The 15,827-nt window shown below is 41.1% G+C and overlaps 1 protein-coding gene across 2 annotated transcripts in view; it reads left to right on the top strand.

Moving 5' to 3' along the window:
• Window positions 184–15,827, top strand: part of CC2D1B (coiled-coil and C2 domain containing 1B) — a 30,641-nt gene continuing 14,997 nt past the window's right edge. The window contains exons 1-12 of one of the 2 annotated variants that reach the window (XM_021404270.1): window positions 184–322; window positions 608–708; window positions 3,457–3,598; window positions 6,882–6,994; window positions 7,838–7,957; window positions 9,055–9,192; window positions 11,149–11,422; window positions 11,893–12,017; window positions 12,171–12,246; window positions 13,369–13,479; window positions 13,810–13,940; window positions 14,570–14,642. In XM_021404270.1, the coding sequence (XP_021259945.1) occupies window positions 643–708; window positions 3,457–3,598; window positions 6,882–6,994; window positions 7,838–7,957; window positions 9,055–9,192; window positions 11,149–11,422; window positions 11,893–12,017; window positions 12,171–12,246; window positions 13,369–13,479; window positions 13,810–13,940; window positions 14,570–14,642 (1,369 nt within the window). In that variant the 5' untranslated portion in view covers window positions 184–322; window positions 608–642. Of the gene's footprint in view, window positions 323–607; window positions 709–3,456; window positions 3,599–4,016; window positions 4,089–6,881; window positions 6,995–7,837; window positions 7,958–9,054; window positions 9,193–11,148; window positions 11,423–11,892; window positions 12,018–12,170; window positions 12,247–13,368; window positions 13,480–13,809; window positions 13,941–14,569; window positions 14,643–15,827 lie in introns of those variants that run through there. The other variant, XM_021404271.1, reaches the window with a different exon arrangement.

Here is a 15,827-nt window from a genome sequence, read left to right as displayed (position 1 = left end):
CTCTGGCAGTGTTCTTGTCTTGTGAGCGCAGTGAATAAAACGTCCCCGTAGCTTAAGCTGCAGCTAGCAGAACCCTTTGCACGCTGTACAAGAACTTGCGTTGTTAGGAGTAAGTTATAAGAAGTAAGCCCGTCCGCTCAGCCCAGGCACTGCGGCACAGCCCGCCCTGTCGCCGTGCAGGCACTGCCCCCTGCTCCCGGCCCCGCCCACCGCGCAGGCGCGCCGCTGCCCCGGAGCTGCGGCCCAGGCGTCCCCGGGCCGGGCGGGCAGCGCTGCTCGGGCGGGCGGCTCAGCGCGAGGTCGGCTGCGGAGCGAGGCGGAGGTGGGCCGGGGGCTGAGCCGGGCCGGGAGGCGGCGGTCATTTAAGCGGTGTTCAGCCTATCGCCTCCGCCGGCTCCTCCCTGCGCCGAGGGGAGCGGGGCAGCGCCGCCGCCTTGCCCGCCTACCGGGCCGGGATGGGGCGGGCGGGGCTCCCGCGGAAACGGAGCGGGGCGGGCGGCCGAGGGGCCCCGGAGTATGTGGCTCGGGAACGCGGCCTGCTCCGTCCCGCTGGCGCTGCATCGAGGCGGGCGGGCACGCTGACGCCGTGCTCCTTGTTTGCGCTTAGCCCTTACAGACGCGGCGCTGAGATCCGCCGGCGGCATGCTGGGCAGGAGGCATAAGAAAAGCCCTCAGGCCAAGGGCCAGGGAGCCGCGGTGGCGAAGCAGGTGAGGAAGGGGGTGCCGCCAGGGCAGGGTAGCCCTCTCGGACCTCCGCTGTCCTGCGGGAGGCTCGGAGCTACTTCGAGTTGCTTGTCGATTGCTTTCTGCTTCCTCCTTCAGCGCGTTCTCCTTAAAGTAACAACGTGACAGGCGGTATGTACGGAATAAGGCCTTGCAAGGAAGCCACGGTGCTGTCACACTGTAATCTTTGCATCAGACCTCATGACTCACACTTAGGGTAGTTTCCTAATCACTCGTATTGAGATTTAATAGTAAATTCAGACGCTATGTTGGATTTCTTCTTACACCTGCTAAAGTAGAGAAATAGGACTAGAATATTCAGTAACAAATTTACGGGCAGAGATGGGAAAACAATAAAGCAACAGTTTCTTTTTACTTCCTTCTGTAAGGTTGTTCTTTCTCTAACAGATGGACTGATAAGCTCCTGTCACTGTTCGGTAGCTGTTGCTTAATCATTGAGAGCTTAGGTGTGCCTGCAAGTTGGTTCTGTTTGTACTCATTACATTTGGATGTAGTTTCAGAAGTCTTGATGAGAGAGGCATGAATCTGGTAATGGTTGGCAGGCTTAGGAAGACCAGAAAAGCATAAAGGTAGAAATCTGACCAAGGCAGAATTCTGGATATGGGGATGGAAGTGATGGAAGAGAGAGAGCACTGGTTAAAGTTCTGGAATAAGTTAAATCCAGAATGGAAGCTGATTCAGCTTTGGAGGAATAGCTGATGCAAAAACAGGGAAATGTGAGAGGAGGTTGAAATGGGATATTAGAATGGAAAAAATAGGTAAGTTATTCCATTTTGGTGAAATCAGTGTTATACTGGAGACGGAATGGTTCTGGTAGAAATCCATGAAGCCACCATTGCTCTAATACAAACATTTGTATTCCTCAGTTGAAGGAGTAGTGTATAATTACTTTTTTTTTTTTTTTTTGAGGCAGGGAAAACATAAATGATTTCAGTATCTTTCCTTCTCCCTAAAAAGAAAAAAATAATCTGATTGACATATTCTATATTTTACCAGTTTTTAATTCTATATAGTTTGTTATTCATGTCTTCTTACAGCTTGGGTTATTTCTTGAATACAGTAAGGGCTTGTTCACTTGCAAATGATTTGACTTAAACTTTTTCTGAGTTATACGATGGTATTAAAGAAGTGCTTGAAGAAGTTGGAGAAAGCCAAAACCACGCACTTGATACACTAACTTCATTGGAAATGTGCCTTGCTGATCAGTTTGAAGACTCAGAGCTAGAACTGCTGGATTCTGTTCTTGACTTCCTTACTATGCTTGTAGTGTAGTAGTCATCAGTTTTTCATATTGATAGCATGTACATGTCTATTCTATAGAACTTGAATCTTTAGATCATTGCTATAGACGTTTCCTGATTAAATCTTGTCCAGACCTTCTTTCCATTCTATACAAGGCTACAAATGTATTAGTTTTGTTTTACAGAAGATGGAAGAAGGCAGAGAGTGGTTCACCTATCAGTTCAGTGCCTTACTGAATGTCAAGGGCAGGATCGTGGCTAGTAGACGTATAGCTGTGGCTTTGAATGTCGTTCCCAATCCTTGCAGTGTTTCTCAGCTCTGGCTTACCTTCTTCAGGGTTATAAAAGAGCCACCAATACCTTGGTTCCTACAGGGTTAAAAAAAAAAAAAAAGTTGTCATTACTTAATAACACTAATTGATAAACTGACAGCCAGTTTCAGCTGCTAGTAGCACTTCAGATCCTCCAAGGGAGAAGAAGATTGTTAATCCTTGCAATAATGATAACTTCTTTTTTACTCTACTGCTATAAAGGAGTTGAATGAACTGCTGCCTGCTTGGCCACATGAAGATCAATACACCAAAAAGGATTTGTACTTTGAAAAAATCTGAGAAGAGCTGTTCTGCATACCTTATGTGATGAATGGAATTTGGCTAATTCGTGTTTATTAAAAATAATTAACATTCTTTGCATCAAGAACACTTTTATTCCTGGGTCAGTTAGATACTTGATCAGCAATAAAACAGTTGTGTCAAAATGATGATTTAGAATAGTGTCTTTCAGATTAAGACCTCAGAGATTTCTCTGATATTTATGTCCTCTGGCATGTTTTGCAAAATTTAGAGGCAATCTTCTGTCACATTCTTAGTACTGTTAATAATCTTCCCTGAGGTGCTGTCACTTATAGTGATAATCTGTTTCAAACACTTGATTGCTTTTTTCCAGTGTAATGTGGACATTGCTGGGTTTGTATTGGCCACGTTTCTGTGTGTGTGTTTCCTTTTTTTGATTATGTGCTGAGATAATGAGAAATAGAGAATAGTTCTGTATACGTAGATGTAGCTTATTCCAAAAGACAAAGGTCAAGTCTCTGCTGTGTACACATCAGACCTGTATTGTGTGAAAGGTGATAAAATATTTTTTAGCTTAGTTTTTCCAGAAGCTACCCTGAACTTCCTTGATGATATCTGCTTAATGGGTCTCAGTATAATTGGCATCGTTTTATCTGGTTATGACAAGCTATTATATTTTGTTTTTAGAAATCATTAATAGTGTAGAGTTTCTAGAGGGAGTATTCATTGCTTATTAAGACTTACGTACTGCATTTCAGTCATGGATGCCTTGTGTGTGTTGTTTTAGTGATAGAAGTGGTGTTATAGTTGGCTTAAAAAAAAAAATCTATGCAGTGTGATGTTTTTGAGTGTTATTTCTGTTCTCACAGCAGTACTTGTTTTCCTTCCCTTGGCTCCAGCTGGGCCTGTTTGTAGATTTCAATCCTGAAGAGATGCTGCTGGGTGCAGAGGAAGGTGGGGATGATGGTGACCTAGAAGCAGAGTTTGCTGCTATCACAGGAGCAAAGATGAAAGAAGGGAAAACGAAACCAAAAGGAAAAAGTAAGTACAAGTCTCAGGATTTTAAACACTGACAACCTGAATAATTTTTAAAGACATTTATTTACAAATCATTGATTTGTGTGAGAAGTTTTTCCACCACTGATAGAAGCTGTATTCACTTTAAAAGGTTACAATGGTTACTGTAAAAAAGGGTGAGAAATTTTTGTCTGTGTTCTTGTTAATATAGGGAAAATATATACGATGGCTAGCTAATTTAATAATGACTAAATTAAGACCTACTTGTTAATTTAGCGTGTGGAGTCATAACGTGGTGGTAGGTGCTAGATGAGTTTAAAATAGAGATCATGTTTCTTGTGGAGGCTGGGTTGTTTGGTTGTTCTTTTGGTTTTGTTTAGAGTGCATATACTGAATAAGTGTTACATTTTTAGTTACTTAGATACTGTAACCAAAACAAAATATTCTTTTAGGAGAGGGATTCTGGAAGCGTCGGAGTTACTGGGAGGATTCAGTAGATAGTGTCATTCAGGAGGTTTAGTGTCTCTTGGAAAATATAGTTATTATTGTTAATATTTTAAGAATCTACTGCTAATCTAATAGTGTTTACTTACAGCTATGCAGTGTTTTATAGGTTTTCTGTGAGCTACTGTCAAGATTGTTGCAGAGTGGGGCAGTTTACTAGTGGACAAGTTCTGCTGCCAAATTAGTATGTTGTTAGACGTGCAGGGTGAGCTTGTGTCAGGAAACACATCTATTAGAAACAAACTTCTCTTGTGCTAGGTTTTCAGCTGAAACAGTTCCTTGGTCTGGTCACCTGCCTGCGTTGAACCCTGCTGTGCTTACAAGGGAGAGGGGTGGTTGAGCACGTGGTGCAATAACCGACTCCTGGATTCGTGTTCTAGAGCTGTAATAGGGAGGGAAGAAGTCATCTCTCTGTACCTTGCGGTTGCAGGCAGCAAAAGCTGTCCTGTTGCAACATCTCAAGTACAGAAATCTCTGCTATCTGCAACCACAAATGTCAGTTGGTCAGCTACTGAGATGCTTGAAATTGTAGCCTCAACTTGCCATACCGGATTAGAGTTGAACCAGCCATCCAAGGAGGCTCAGTTGGTACCTTGTCACTAGAGGGGCTTCACGTAAGGGATACTCTGACACTTGAAGTGCAGCTGCTTGCCTTTGGATGCAGCCTGCTGTCCTGGTTGCAGAGTTTTGCTATGTGTCATGTACATTGGCAGTGTGTTTGATAGAGTTACTACAGCACTGATAGAGTAACTTAGGTCATTTGAGCAAAATGAACTTTGGGTTAATTTTCATCTGATTCAGCAAATTCAGGGGAGGGATGCGATCTGTTTTAGTTCCATTAACATCAACTCAAAGGCTAAGCCCCGAAGATCTAGATTTTATTCAGCGTTTGCTGAGACTGATGAAGTAAGAGACATGTCTGCATAGGGAAGAATCAGAGTCATTCATGTGTACAGCTGGTATTTGTGTGCAAATATCTCCACTTTGAGAATGTGTGGAGGAAGTGGGTAGTTAAAGGAGATTGCAGGTAGGCACGGTATGAAGTAAAGGTGTGAACTTGGCAAGGAAAAGTTTAGTAGAGTCCTCAGGGCAAAGACCAGAAGTTTGAAGAGAAATGGCAGCACAAAATAACAATAAAGATATGGAAGAAAGGAAATCTTGGGGAATGAGATGGCAATGCGTGAAATGCAAAAGTGTAGATAGAAAGGTGGAATAAAGTGTTTTTCCTGATTTGTATAGCAGATCTCTGTGCCAGCGGCCTGCTTTTGCTTTTGGGCTGAGGAGAGGAATCTCCCTCTAAGGACAAGTTTGTTGCCTTGATTCTGTGTCAGAGGAGGGTCAGGCTGGGTTTTAGGGGAAGTACCTAGAGGTGCTTTCCTTCTGCACCAGAGGACAGCGGGCGTGGAACCGGCTCCCCAGGGCAGTGGGCGCAGCTCTGATCTGCTGGAGCTGAGGGAGCATTTGGACAATGGACAGAGTTTGTGTTTTGAGTGGTTCTGACTGGAGCCAGGGGTTGGGCTCAGTGATCCTGGTGGGTCCTTTCCAACTCAGAATATTCTACTAAAACGTGAACAAAAGTTTTGAGGGCAAGAATTACTGGAATTCAGTGCCTGCATGTCGTCTGTGTAACTGTTGAATCTGCCTCTGCTTTGTGAGCTAACTCAGTCAAATCTGTATGTGCAGGTTCTTGGGAGCTGGAGTACTTTTACCTCAACTGAGTTGAATATGAGAGTAGAAAAGGGAACAAACAGGGAACTGTTTGTTGGAAAAACAAACAGTTTATTGGTACTTTGGGGATAGCTATGGAGTGCTTCTGTTCCATAGAGAATCAGAATTTAATCTTTCAATCAAAGGTCATACCAGGAATAAATTATGTCTTGTTAGCGTAAACTGGCATGAGGCAAGGGATGCAGAACAGAAAGATCTGACAAAGATGCCAAGTCCAGACTTTGTTAATATGCACAATCATGTCATAAATACCTTTTATAAGTATCTGTCATGAGCTTAAAATTAGTTCAGATGTTTATTCCTCCTGGTAACAAAGGCAGCTTCAGTAATTTCCTTTCATGGATAGAAACTTGTGATCAGATTTATTCATGGATGGTTTATATTAATTTGTTCTTGTGACACCATTGTGTTTTATCTTATCTGAGAAATACAGTTTTGACAAAACATCCAAGAATAGCCAGTATTATTTCCTGATTTTTTCTGTGTAAAATTGAAATCTTACATGATGACAAAGTGCTTATTGCTAGTTATTTCTGTAAATAATATCATAGAGATATTTATCTTAAATCAGCCTAGGAACTTAACTAGTGACCTGTAGTAATTTTTCCCTGAGCCAGTTGTTTCATGTAGACCTACCTGTTTGTTTTCCTCACTCTTAAATGTCATTACTGTGCAAACCTGGCACAGCATCTTTCTCTTCTGCAGCTATGTTTTCTGAGCACTGTTGTGTTCCACCGTATATGCTTGTTTGTCATAGTGCTCATAATTTTGCAGTTTGGACTCCTTGTTTTACTAAAGAGCTAAGTTACTGGATGCAGTCATTGTGTTATTGCCTACGTTGGCTGTCACTTTCGGAAACATTGGTGTAGCTTTTTTTTTTTCCTAGATGCTCATTTCCCCGGTGTTTGCTCTTTATCCATGAGTATGCCCTCATTTACCTGTGACTCTGATCAAAGATACAAAGGAAGCAAAGTCACTGCTGTCTTTCAGCCAGTAGATATTCCTTTAGGATTTGGATTCAGTGACAACGTAACTGTTGCCTAGGGCTTATATCTCTTTGTGGTTTCTTTTGCAGCTCCTCTGCCCATGGATCATATTGAAAAGATGGCTGCAGAGTGTATGAAGGACCTGAATGAAGATGAGGAGGAAGCAGAGGATGAGGATTTGGAGAAGGATACAGACCTGTTGGTATGTGTAACTTTGGTAGCAAGAAGTTTTAGCGTGCAAAATATTCCAGCTGACATTCTGTTGTGGTTTGAAAAGTTGATCATGCAACACCCCTCCCTCCCCCTGGGAGAAGGAAGAGGAAGAAAACTCTATGGAGATAGGAGAAAGTAATTTATTAAAAGGAATCTGAGATAATACAGAATAATTAAGAATCAAACAAACCAAAAATAAACCGGAGGAGAGAGAGAGTCCGTCCGAGTCTTTATGGCCCCGGCCCTCACTGACTGGCCTCCAGGAAAAGACGACAGATTAACTCTTCAAACTGCAACGCATTCAAATGTGTGAGAGCCTGAGAGGAGTTGGAGAACAGTGAGAATCCCATTCTGTGTCAGCTGGTGAAATAAGGTAGCAAACATTCTCCTTAAAGTGATGCCTATGACCATTTTGCTACTGCTTGAGGTAGTGTTTGCCTTGAGAGGAAGATCCCAAGTAATTCCTTTGTGATGAGCTTTTAGGGAAGGAGTGTTAGGCAGCATTTTTAACATCCATCTTTAAAGGATGCTTGTCTGAAGTTTGATAGGTTTTAATGATGGTTTGAAGGTACTTCTCTAGCTTTAGATCTCTAACTGCAGTCTTGTGTGATGATCCTTGAGCTGCAGTCTGGATTTTAAGTATCTGGCTTTCTATTGTGGAGAGAATTGGAACTAATGGAAGCGGTTTCTTTAAAATAAATACAGAAATGTCTGAGATATGAGATGCTAAGACTCTCTTTGTTTAAGGTCCATCCAAAGGAACTTGAGAGTTGATTTGTTTTGTATTCTGAGGCAGTAGAAAATTTTGAAGAACTGTTGACTTCTGCTTTAGGCAGAATTGCAAGAAGTTCTGGGTGTGGAAGACGAGACAGGAAGCTGTGGGGATGAAGCAGTAACAATGGAGCAGTCCATAGCTGAAGCAGAAAATGAGCAACCTGAACTGCAACCACAGGTAGGAGAGAGCTTTATGTTTCTGACTGTTTTGCTGAATCACTTTTATGATACGCATTATTACAAGGGTAACAAACAAGAGAGAGACCTTTTTGTCCTCGAGGGAGGAAAAAACTACACTATTGTAGTCTTCTCTGTGGAACCAATGCTGTATTTATATAAATGAATGATAATTTTTTGTTTTGTTCTGAGGATGAGTTTTAGTGTAAGCATAGAATTGACGAGGTAAATAGAATCCATCATGCCTTATGCCTCATTTTGCATACGAGCATGCAAACAGCAGTTCAGACTTCCATAGTTTGTGACTTCCTCCCCTGACCATTAAGCTGTGTGCTGAGATTGTGAAGCCTGTTGTAACTCCGCATCTTTGACATCTTTGTGGATTTCTTTTCTCAATAGCATTAACCTCCTCAGTTCAACTTGTCAATCCTCATGCAGTTAAATCCGTTATGCAGTTACTGCCCTGTTTCTGTTGTGTGCTACAGATTCCAGTGCCCTCATGCATTGTGCCCATTAATGAGTCTGTCAGAGTTGCTGTAGAGATAATAGCAGTAATTACATCAGTAGCCATCTGAATTGTCTCTGTAGCTGTGGAGTGTTTGTAAGTAGCTAGTCATAACTTTGCTTGGGCTGCTTTTGTCACTGACCTAATCTCAAGCTGTAGGAGGAGGAAGAGTTCTTATAGTAAAACCAAGTAGAAGAGCATATGAGGGAAGTAAACTAGCATGTTTAAAAAAAGAGAAAAGATTTGTGCCAAAATATTTCTTCACACCCTTTGCTGAGTGGTGTTTGAAAGACGTTACTGTTCTCCTCACCTACTCTCTAACCACATGGCTCCCATTACCCTGTTGACTGAATTTTCTAAATGTCTCCACCCATTCTTCTCTATTGCCCCTTTGAGAGAAAGCCCAGAGGTGGATCCAGGAACTGTTAGTGTAGTACAAGTACTGCTCTGTTTTAGAGAGACTGCTCCATCCTTGTGTTTGTTGCTAATGTGAGTGTGTTTAGCAGATGAATGCTTGCTTTTCAGTTCTGTGCAAAAACTCCTATCATTTGATGAAGTAAGTTTTCTTGATTTGTCTTGTTATTTCTTCTGAGACCACCTCACTTCCTGCTGTTACCAGTGAGCTGCAACAGACAATAGAGAAGAGGATTGTTAACTATAGGACGGCAGTTTCTAACGCAAAGGAGTTGGGTGAGAGTGCCAAACTACGCCGGTACGAAAGAGGCCTTAAGGTAAGTTAGATTCATAAATTATGTGAACGAGGAGGTGACAAAATCAGTTCTCAGAGGTGTAGTTCAGTCATTTCAGATGCATGAAATTGCTGAAATGGGAGAGAAATTGTAATATACTGCTGTGAGCTACTTTAAAAACATTTACTAGTGTTTCTGCATAGTAAATACATAGGTAAAGCACACCTTTGTATGTCTGTGCATCAGCTCTTTTTCTGTTGAATGTAGCTAGTAGCAATGGGAGGCAGGGAATATGGCAAATACTGATGTTGAACCTGCCCATCTACATCTGAATTTTACTTGTAATGTTAATTGTTACCTGAACACACAGTTTAGGAGCTTTACTAAAACATACAGCTGCCAGTTCATCACTGGTACCCTCCTTCAGATATTACCCTTCCACTCAGTTCTCTGAGACAAAGGCAGGATACCTTTCCCTGGATGTGCTTGAAAATGAAAATCAAACAGAACTTTTCATCAGGACAATTACAGATTGCAGCGAGGAGCAGTTTCTTTAGCTCTGCATGTTTTCAGCCAGGTGGCGTGCTTGCAGTTAGTTTGGTAGTGCCTGGTGATTGCTGCTGTGCAGTGTCTTTATTTCCCTGTTCTGTGATCTCCTGCAGTGTCTCAGACAGCAGCAAACTCTGTCTTGTTAAGCAAAGCTTTATCCCTCAGTGTGGGAAGAGTGTAATGTCTGTTTGGCTACCAAGTGTGCAAAGGGAACGACTGAGGCCAAACCGGGAAAAGGAAGTGCACAAGAAGGGAGATTTCTGTGTGTCTCCTTTCTACTTGCTCTATATGGAATGTACATGTAACTACCTGACCTTCAGGAGAGCAAGAGGGGTAGCAAAACCAGCTTGCTTGTCAAATACGGAAACCTAGAGCTCTGTTTGTCTCTTCCTTTGCTTTGTTTTTCAACAAGGAATGGAGTTTCCATGTGCTTAAGTGGTGTAGCTAAGGTTAGTAGACTGGATCTTACTTCACCACTCAGTTCCTTAATTAGCTAGATGACACTCCAGCAAATGGTATACAGTTATCTCATGTACTTGGTTCCTAGAACTGTGAACGTTAATCCCAGAGAGTCTAATTCCATGTTTCATGTAACACGTGGGGAGGAGAGAGCTGTGTGTGGGTTGCTGGACTGGTCTGAACCCCAATCTCACTTGCTGTTAGTCCAGAGTATATATATCCCACTGATACTTAGTAGGTCAAACAATGCCACAGCTAACTGAAAGTAGCAGTGATTCTGACACTGATGAGATGATGATGATGTTGTCTTTCTGTGCTTCAGTTTCTGTGGCAGACGAAGTAAAAACTTCTGTTTTGGGTTTAAGACCATGATGTTTTTTCTCTGAACTTTAAGTTTAAAAAATTAAAAAAAAAAAAAGTTTTTTTTAAACCCTTTCTCTACCCCAAGTAGGAACTGCCTGACTAGCAGTTAACCCATGTTAATAATGATGAGAGCTTCTTGGTGTAAGTCACCATCTGTCTCATTTCATTTGCTAGTGTTTAATGTTTTTTTCTGATCCCTACAAAATTCGTATGCGGACTCCTTCTTTCCCTAAATCCAATTTTGCAGTGACATTTCAGTGTAGTATATTTTATTTTGTTTTATGGACAAACTGTATTTATAGGTGATACAAATAGCTTCTTTGTGATTGTGTGTTACAAAGCTGACTGTTCCACATCAACCATGGTGTAGGTGCTGAGGTACTTTCAATTACCTAGTTCGGGTAGCAAGTCCTTTGTACTGTGTTTAATCTGATAATTGGGCACCTTTTGCTAGTGCTGATGTTGCCCTTGCAGAAAAAGGGGGAGTGCTAAAGGATATCCATCTCTAGTGATGGGATGTAATAGATCTTACCATGAGTAGGGGTATTAATTCATGTTACAATGATTTTATGCTAGCACTATGCTTGATGAAAATACCTACTGACTTTGGTGTTCCATCTCTTCCAGACACTGGAAACCATGCTGGCTGCAGTGAAGAGAGGCAAAAAAATCAATGAGGAAGAGATGCCACCTCCTGTTGCAACAGGAAAAAGCTCTTCTCACATATCTCAAGCCACAGGAGCAGAGCAAGAAAATTCAGGAGATTCAGTCAGTGTCCCACCAGAGAGTAGAGCTGAGTCTTGTGCAGGTGATGAGCAGAAGACCTCACATGAAGCAGAGCAGCATCTGGAATTGGAATCTCTACAGAATCGTGCTGCTTCTAGTCCTACCCTGGAAACAGGTGCCATAATCTGAGAATATAAGCAGCTGCAACATGATATTAATGCTACATCTTTCTCCATTTTTTAATTGTGTTGCAAAGTCCTGCCTTTGTCTGCACTTTCCTGCTGAATATTTCAGATAAAGTGGACAGTGGGATAGTGAATCTCTGGTAGTGGAATCACATGTTATTACAGAGCTGTGATCTACTGTGTATCAGTGTGTTCAACGTTTACTGTGTCTCAGCATCTCCAGTGTTGTGACATGTGGAATTAGAAGCTTTAAAGATTTTTTTGAGATCCTGATTAAAAGAGACTTTTTTTTTTTTTTTAAACTGGGAAAAGTGGAATTGTCAAGCCTGGTAGGGCTGGAAACTAAGAGGAAAAGCTGGGTGTGTGATTCAAAGCAATGCAGGACTGAATAGATGAATGTAGCAAGAGGTGCATATCTTCCATGTTCTGTGGAAGTCACAGTATTGTTTTATTTTCACAGATCTCCATAGCAGCAGCACACGAGCAATACTACTTCAGAGGCAGAAGGAGTATAAATTAGCAGCTCTGAAAGCCAAGCAGCAGGGGGACCTGGAGAAGGCAAAGGAATACATGAAGATAGGCAAGGTATGCATGCAAAAAATCCTGAATGCTAAACGTACCCTGTGCTGTATCCATGTACCATGCTTATGCATTCATTGAGTGTCGTGTGTTCATTGTGACAGCTAGCAAGTCTTGGCCATACTAGGATACACCTTCTGTTTTGTTTCTGTGCATTAGAAATTTAATGTGGTCTTGGAAGCTCTGGACAGTGGGCAGCCAATAGACCTCCAGAACATGCCTCCATCTCCTCAGGGTAAGGTTTACCTTACACAAACTTTTTTAAAAGTCTGCCTGTGCTGTAATGTAAAATGGTTCTGAATTTGATTGTGAAGCTATAAGAATTGAAGATCGCTTAGGTCTGAGACTTAGTGCATATTCAAATTCTAATCAAAACCATCCAAGAAAAATGAGGTATTGTTATTTATATTAATCTCTGTGAATTACGAAGTTCATGTATGAGTTGATGTCTAACTTTCCTTTTTTTTTTAGTACGGATAACAGCAGGCAATATTTAAGTGGCGGAGGAAGGGGATGATGATTCTTAAAGTTCACTGTAATGCTTAATGATGTTATGTGTTTCAACTGAAGTTCATGAGGTTTCAGATTAACAGATTAGCAGATATGCTAACAGGGATACAAACAATGATTAATTTCAGTGCATTAAAGTCTAAATGTTAGGAAGGAAAATATTAAAGATAGTTGAATCGTTGTAAGAGACTTCTTATTAAAATGGATCTAGCATCATCACCAACGTCTGATCTCTGCAAGTCAGTATTACTGCAAGTAGTAGATTATTATATTAAAGAAAATAAATGACAGATTATTTTATTTCAATAAATCATGAGTCTTATGACTCCTTAAGTTGTGAACTGATCACCAAATGGCGTTAGAGAGAATCCTCACCCATGACATATACCCACGTTAGACATGGATGTAGTGGATATTTTTCTAGTTTTCTAAAAATAACCACTATTATTTGCAATGTGGATTTCTGAATAGATGGTTTTACTTGCTTCCCTTTTCAGCACATCTTTTGTTACTAGGATATTTTAGGCAAGTTTGCGATTTTTTTCATGCTTCCCATCTGCCAAGGTGGCAAGTTATGTTTTGGGAGAGAATTCTTAGAATACCTCAAATGCTTTTACTTTTTTTTCTTCTTCTTTGTAAGCAGCACTAACCTAAATTAAACCAGTATTTCAGATTTTTCTACTGTAAAGCACTTTTGCCGATTCCTGGGAATTTTAGACTTATATAGCCACCCAAATATTGTTTTGAAGCCAGAAAGCTTTCTCAGTCCATGGTTTTCTTACTAACAGGAGTTTACTTACTGCTTATGGAACGTGCTGTGAATCTTCCTGCTTTCCTTGCTTTGCAGATCTTGAAAGCTTAGGAAATGTACGAGAAACATCCAAGCAAAAGGTACCAGCTTCAGTGGGAAGTTCTCAGGATCTTGCAACACTTGAATCCCAAGCCCAAGAAGCTTCAGGTAGGACTTCTGGATTTTTGTAGGAAGCCATAAAGATAGCAGGGCTGGAAGGCATTTTGAGGTCTGTGTTTTCCAGTGAAGTACAGCAGGGTTGAGTATAATTAGCTATGTTCCTAAATTTTGTTTGCTGCTGATCCAATCTGTATTTTTGTTCTATACCAGTAATGAAAGTAAAAAATTCATAAACTTCCTTTAGAAGAGTTGTATTCTTAATTAGAATTTTCAACAATAGTTTTGTCTCTGCAGAAGGTAAGGAAGAGTAGGAAAAAGGCAGCTTACATGTTTTGAAGTCTGAATCACATAGATTTTCATTGTCTTTCTTATTTCAAGCTTCCCTGCAGGAGCCAAAAACAGTGCTGGAAGCCTTGCAGCAGAGGCTTGAAAAGTACAAGTCGGCAGCAGCACAGGCTAAAGCAAGTGGGGATGATCGGAAAGGCAGGATGCACGAGAGGATAGCCAAGGTAAAATGCAAATGTAGTGAGCTGTTTGCATCTAGCAAAGCTGCTGGAGTTAATTCTCTTGCTGAGAATTTTTCAGGATGAAATAATTTGTGTATTGTCCTTTTATTTGGAAAGAGTTTCAGTGCAAAAGCTCTGAAACCTTCAGAGTAAGGAAAAACAAAATACAAGTGTTCAGCTTTACTGAAATAAAACCAATTCAGAGGCAGGGCACATCCTGTGAATAAGAAGTCTGAAGAACGTAAAGCTTCTCAGTTTTTCATGCCAAAAGAATTTAAAAAATGAGATGTCTGTTTCTGAGCTGCAGAAATTGTTGAGCTGAGTTCCTATTCCAAGATTGCTGCTTATTGATATGTCAATGAGGTAACTTAGAGATTTAAAATGTTAGGAAAACTTGCGTTTCAGAGCAGTATTTTTACTTCCCTCTGACAGCTTTTACTATTCCAGAAGGAGGTGCAAATAATCATTGAAGCGACATTGTCTTCAGAATTAGAGGACGATGATACATATACAACTTACTACCAAAATACTGTGTATTCTGCAATAGTTGTGGTAGTTAAATATAAATGATAGGTAACTTAGAGTTAACATAAAACTCCATTTTATGTCTTACTGACTGCCTTTGATTACAGCAATACCAGGATGCCATAAGAGCTCATAAAGCAGGGAGAAAAGTTAACTTTTCTGAGCTACCTGTTCCTCCTGGTAAGTGTGACTGTAAGTGTCCTAATAACAACATCTGTATGTGCTCTGGGCTCTGCAGGAGTTGTGCAGATATTGCCTACTTATGCTGTGAAATGACTCCTCGTTTTTTCGGTTCAGGTGACTGGCCTTTCTTTTTGGTAGCATTGAAGAATACGTTTTAAAACTGCTTATCGAAATGCTCCCAAACTTACACACTGGTAAATACTATTTGACAGTGCCAGAACTTGAGAGCTACCCTGTCTGGAGAATTAAGCAATGTAATCATGAGCAGGTGCTGAATATACCTCTGTGCCAGTCGTGGAGGAAAGGGTAAACTTGGGATGTATGGTCTCTCTGGGGTAGGAGAAGGAGATTTTTGAAACTGGAAAAAATTTACCTGATGTTTCCCATTCTATTTCTTCCCAGTAACAGCCTCAGATCTCTGTGTTTTATTAAGTATCTCCTTGCAACACGTAACAAGTCAGATGAATACTGCCATTCTCAAGGCTAGTAAGAGCAGTGTACGGAGATGAAACAAATCATGCCTGTGTCACACTGAGACAGTGACAGAAACTGAACCTCCTTCTTGAGACACTGTCTCTTTTTTTTTTAATCTTCTTCAGAACTTAGAGTGCTTTGTCTATAAAGGTTTGGGCAAGGTCATCTATGAATACTTCATCTCTGGCTGGCGTGATACTGTTTCTCTTCTTGGGAGCATCATTCCTTTTGCCTTATGTGTTCTTGTGATAAGATGCACTAAGCACTGCAAAATGGTGCTTAGAATTTCTAAGTTTTGGGGGAAAAAATCCTCAAAGGGACACAAATCTAGTGGCTTTTTTCTCACTGTCAAATGTGGCAATTGCAAACTCTGTAGTAGCAGTGAAGTATATAGTAGTAAAGTAGGCAGTGGCAAGCCTGTCAGGTGGTGTAGCACTTTGAACAGCTCCTGCTTTGAATCTGCCCCTGAAAAGCAGCAGTTCAGCAATTCCTGCTTTAGAACACAGTCTAATTCATAGTGAATATCAGTTTGGTAAGAGTGAGGTACTCCAAGTTTAGCCTTCTGAAAATATGCATAACTCCTCAATTTCCTTACACAGTTGTATGTTTTCCAGTCAGCATTTAGAAGCCATGTGATTTACATTGGAGACAGTGGTCAGCCAGTCATTGAAACCAGCACTGAGATGATACGGGACTGACAGTGCGTTT

The sequence above is a fragment of the Numida meleagris genome, chromosome 7, assembly GCF_002078875.1.
Source record: "Numida meleagris isolate 19003 breed g44 Domestic line chromosome 7, NumMel1.0, whole genome shotgun sequence".
Taxonomy (NCBI): Eukaryota; Metazoa; Chordata; class Aves; order Galliformes; family Numididae; genus Numida; species Numida meleagris.
The sequence above is the reverse complement of the archived record's forward strand: the minus strand, read 5'-3'. Positions and strand labels throughout refer to the sequence as shown.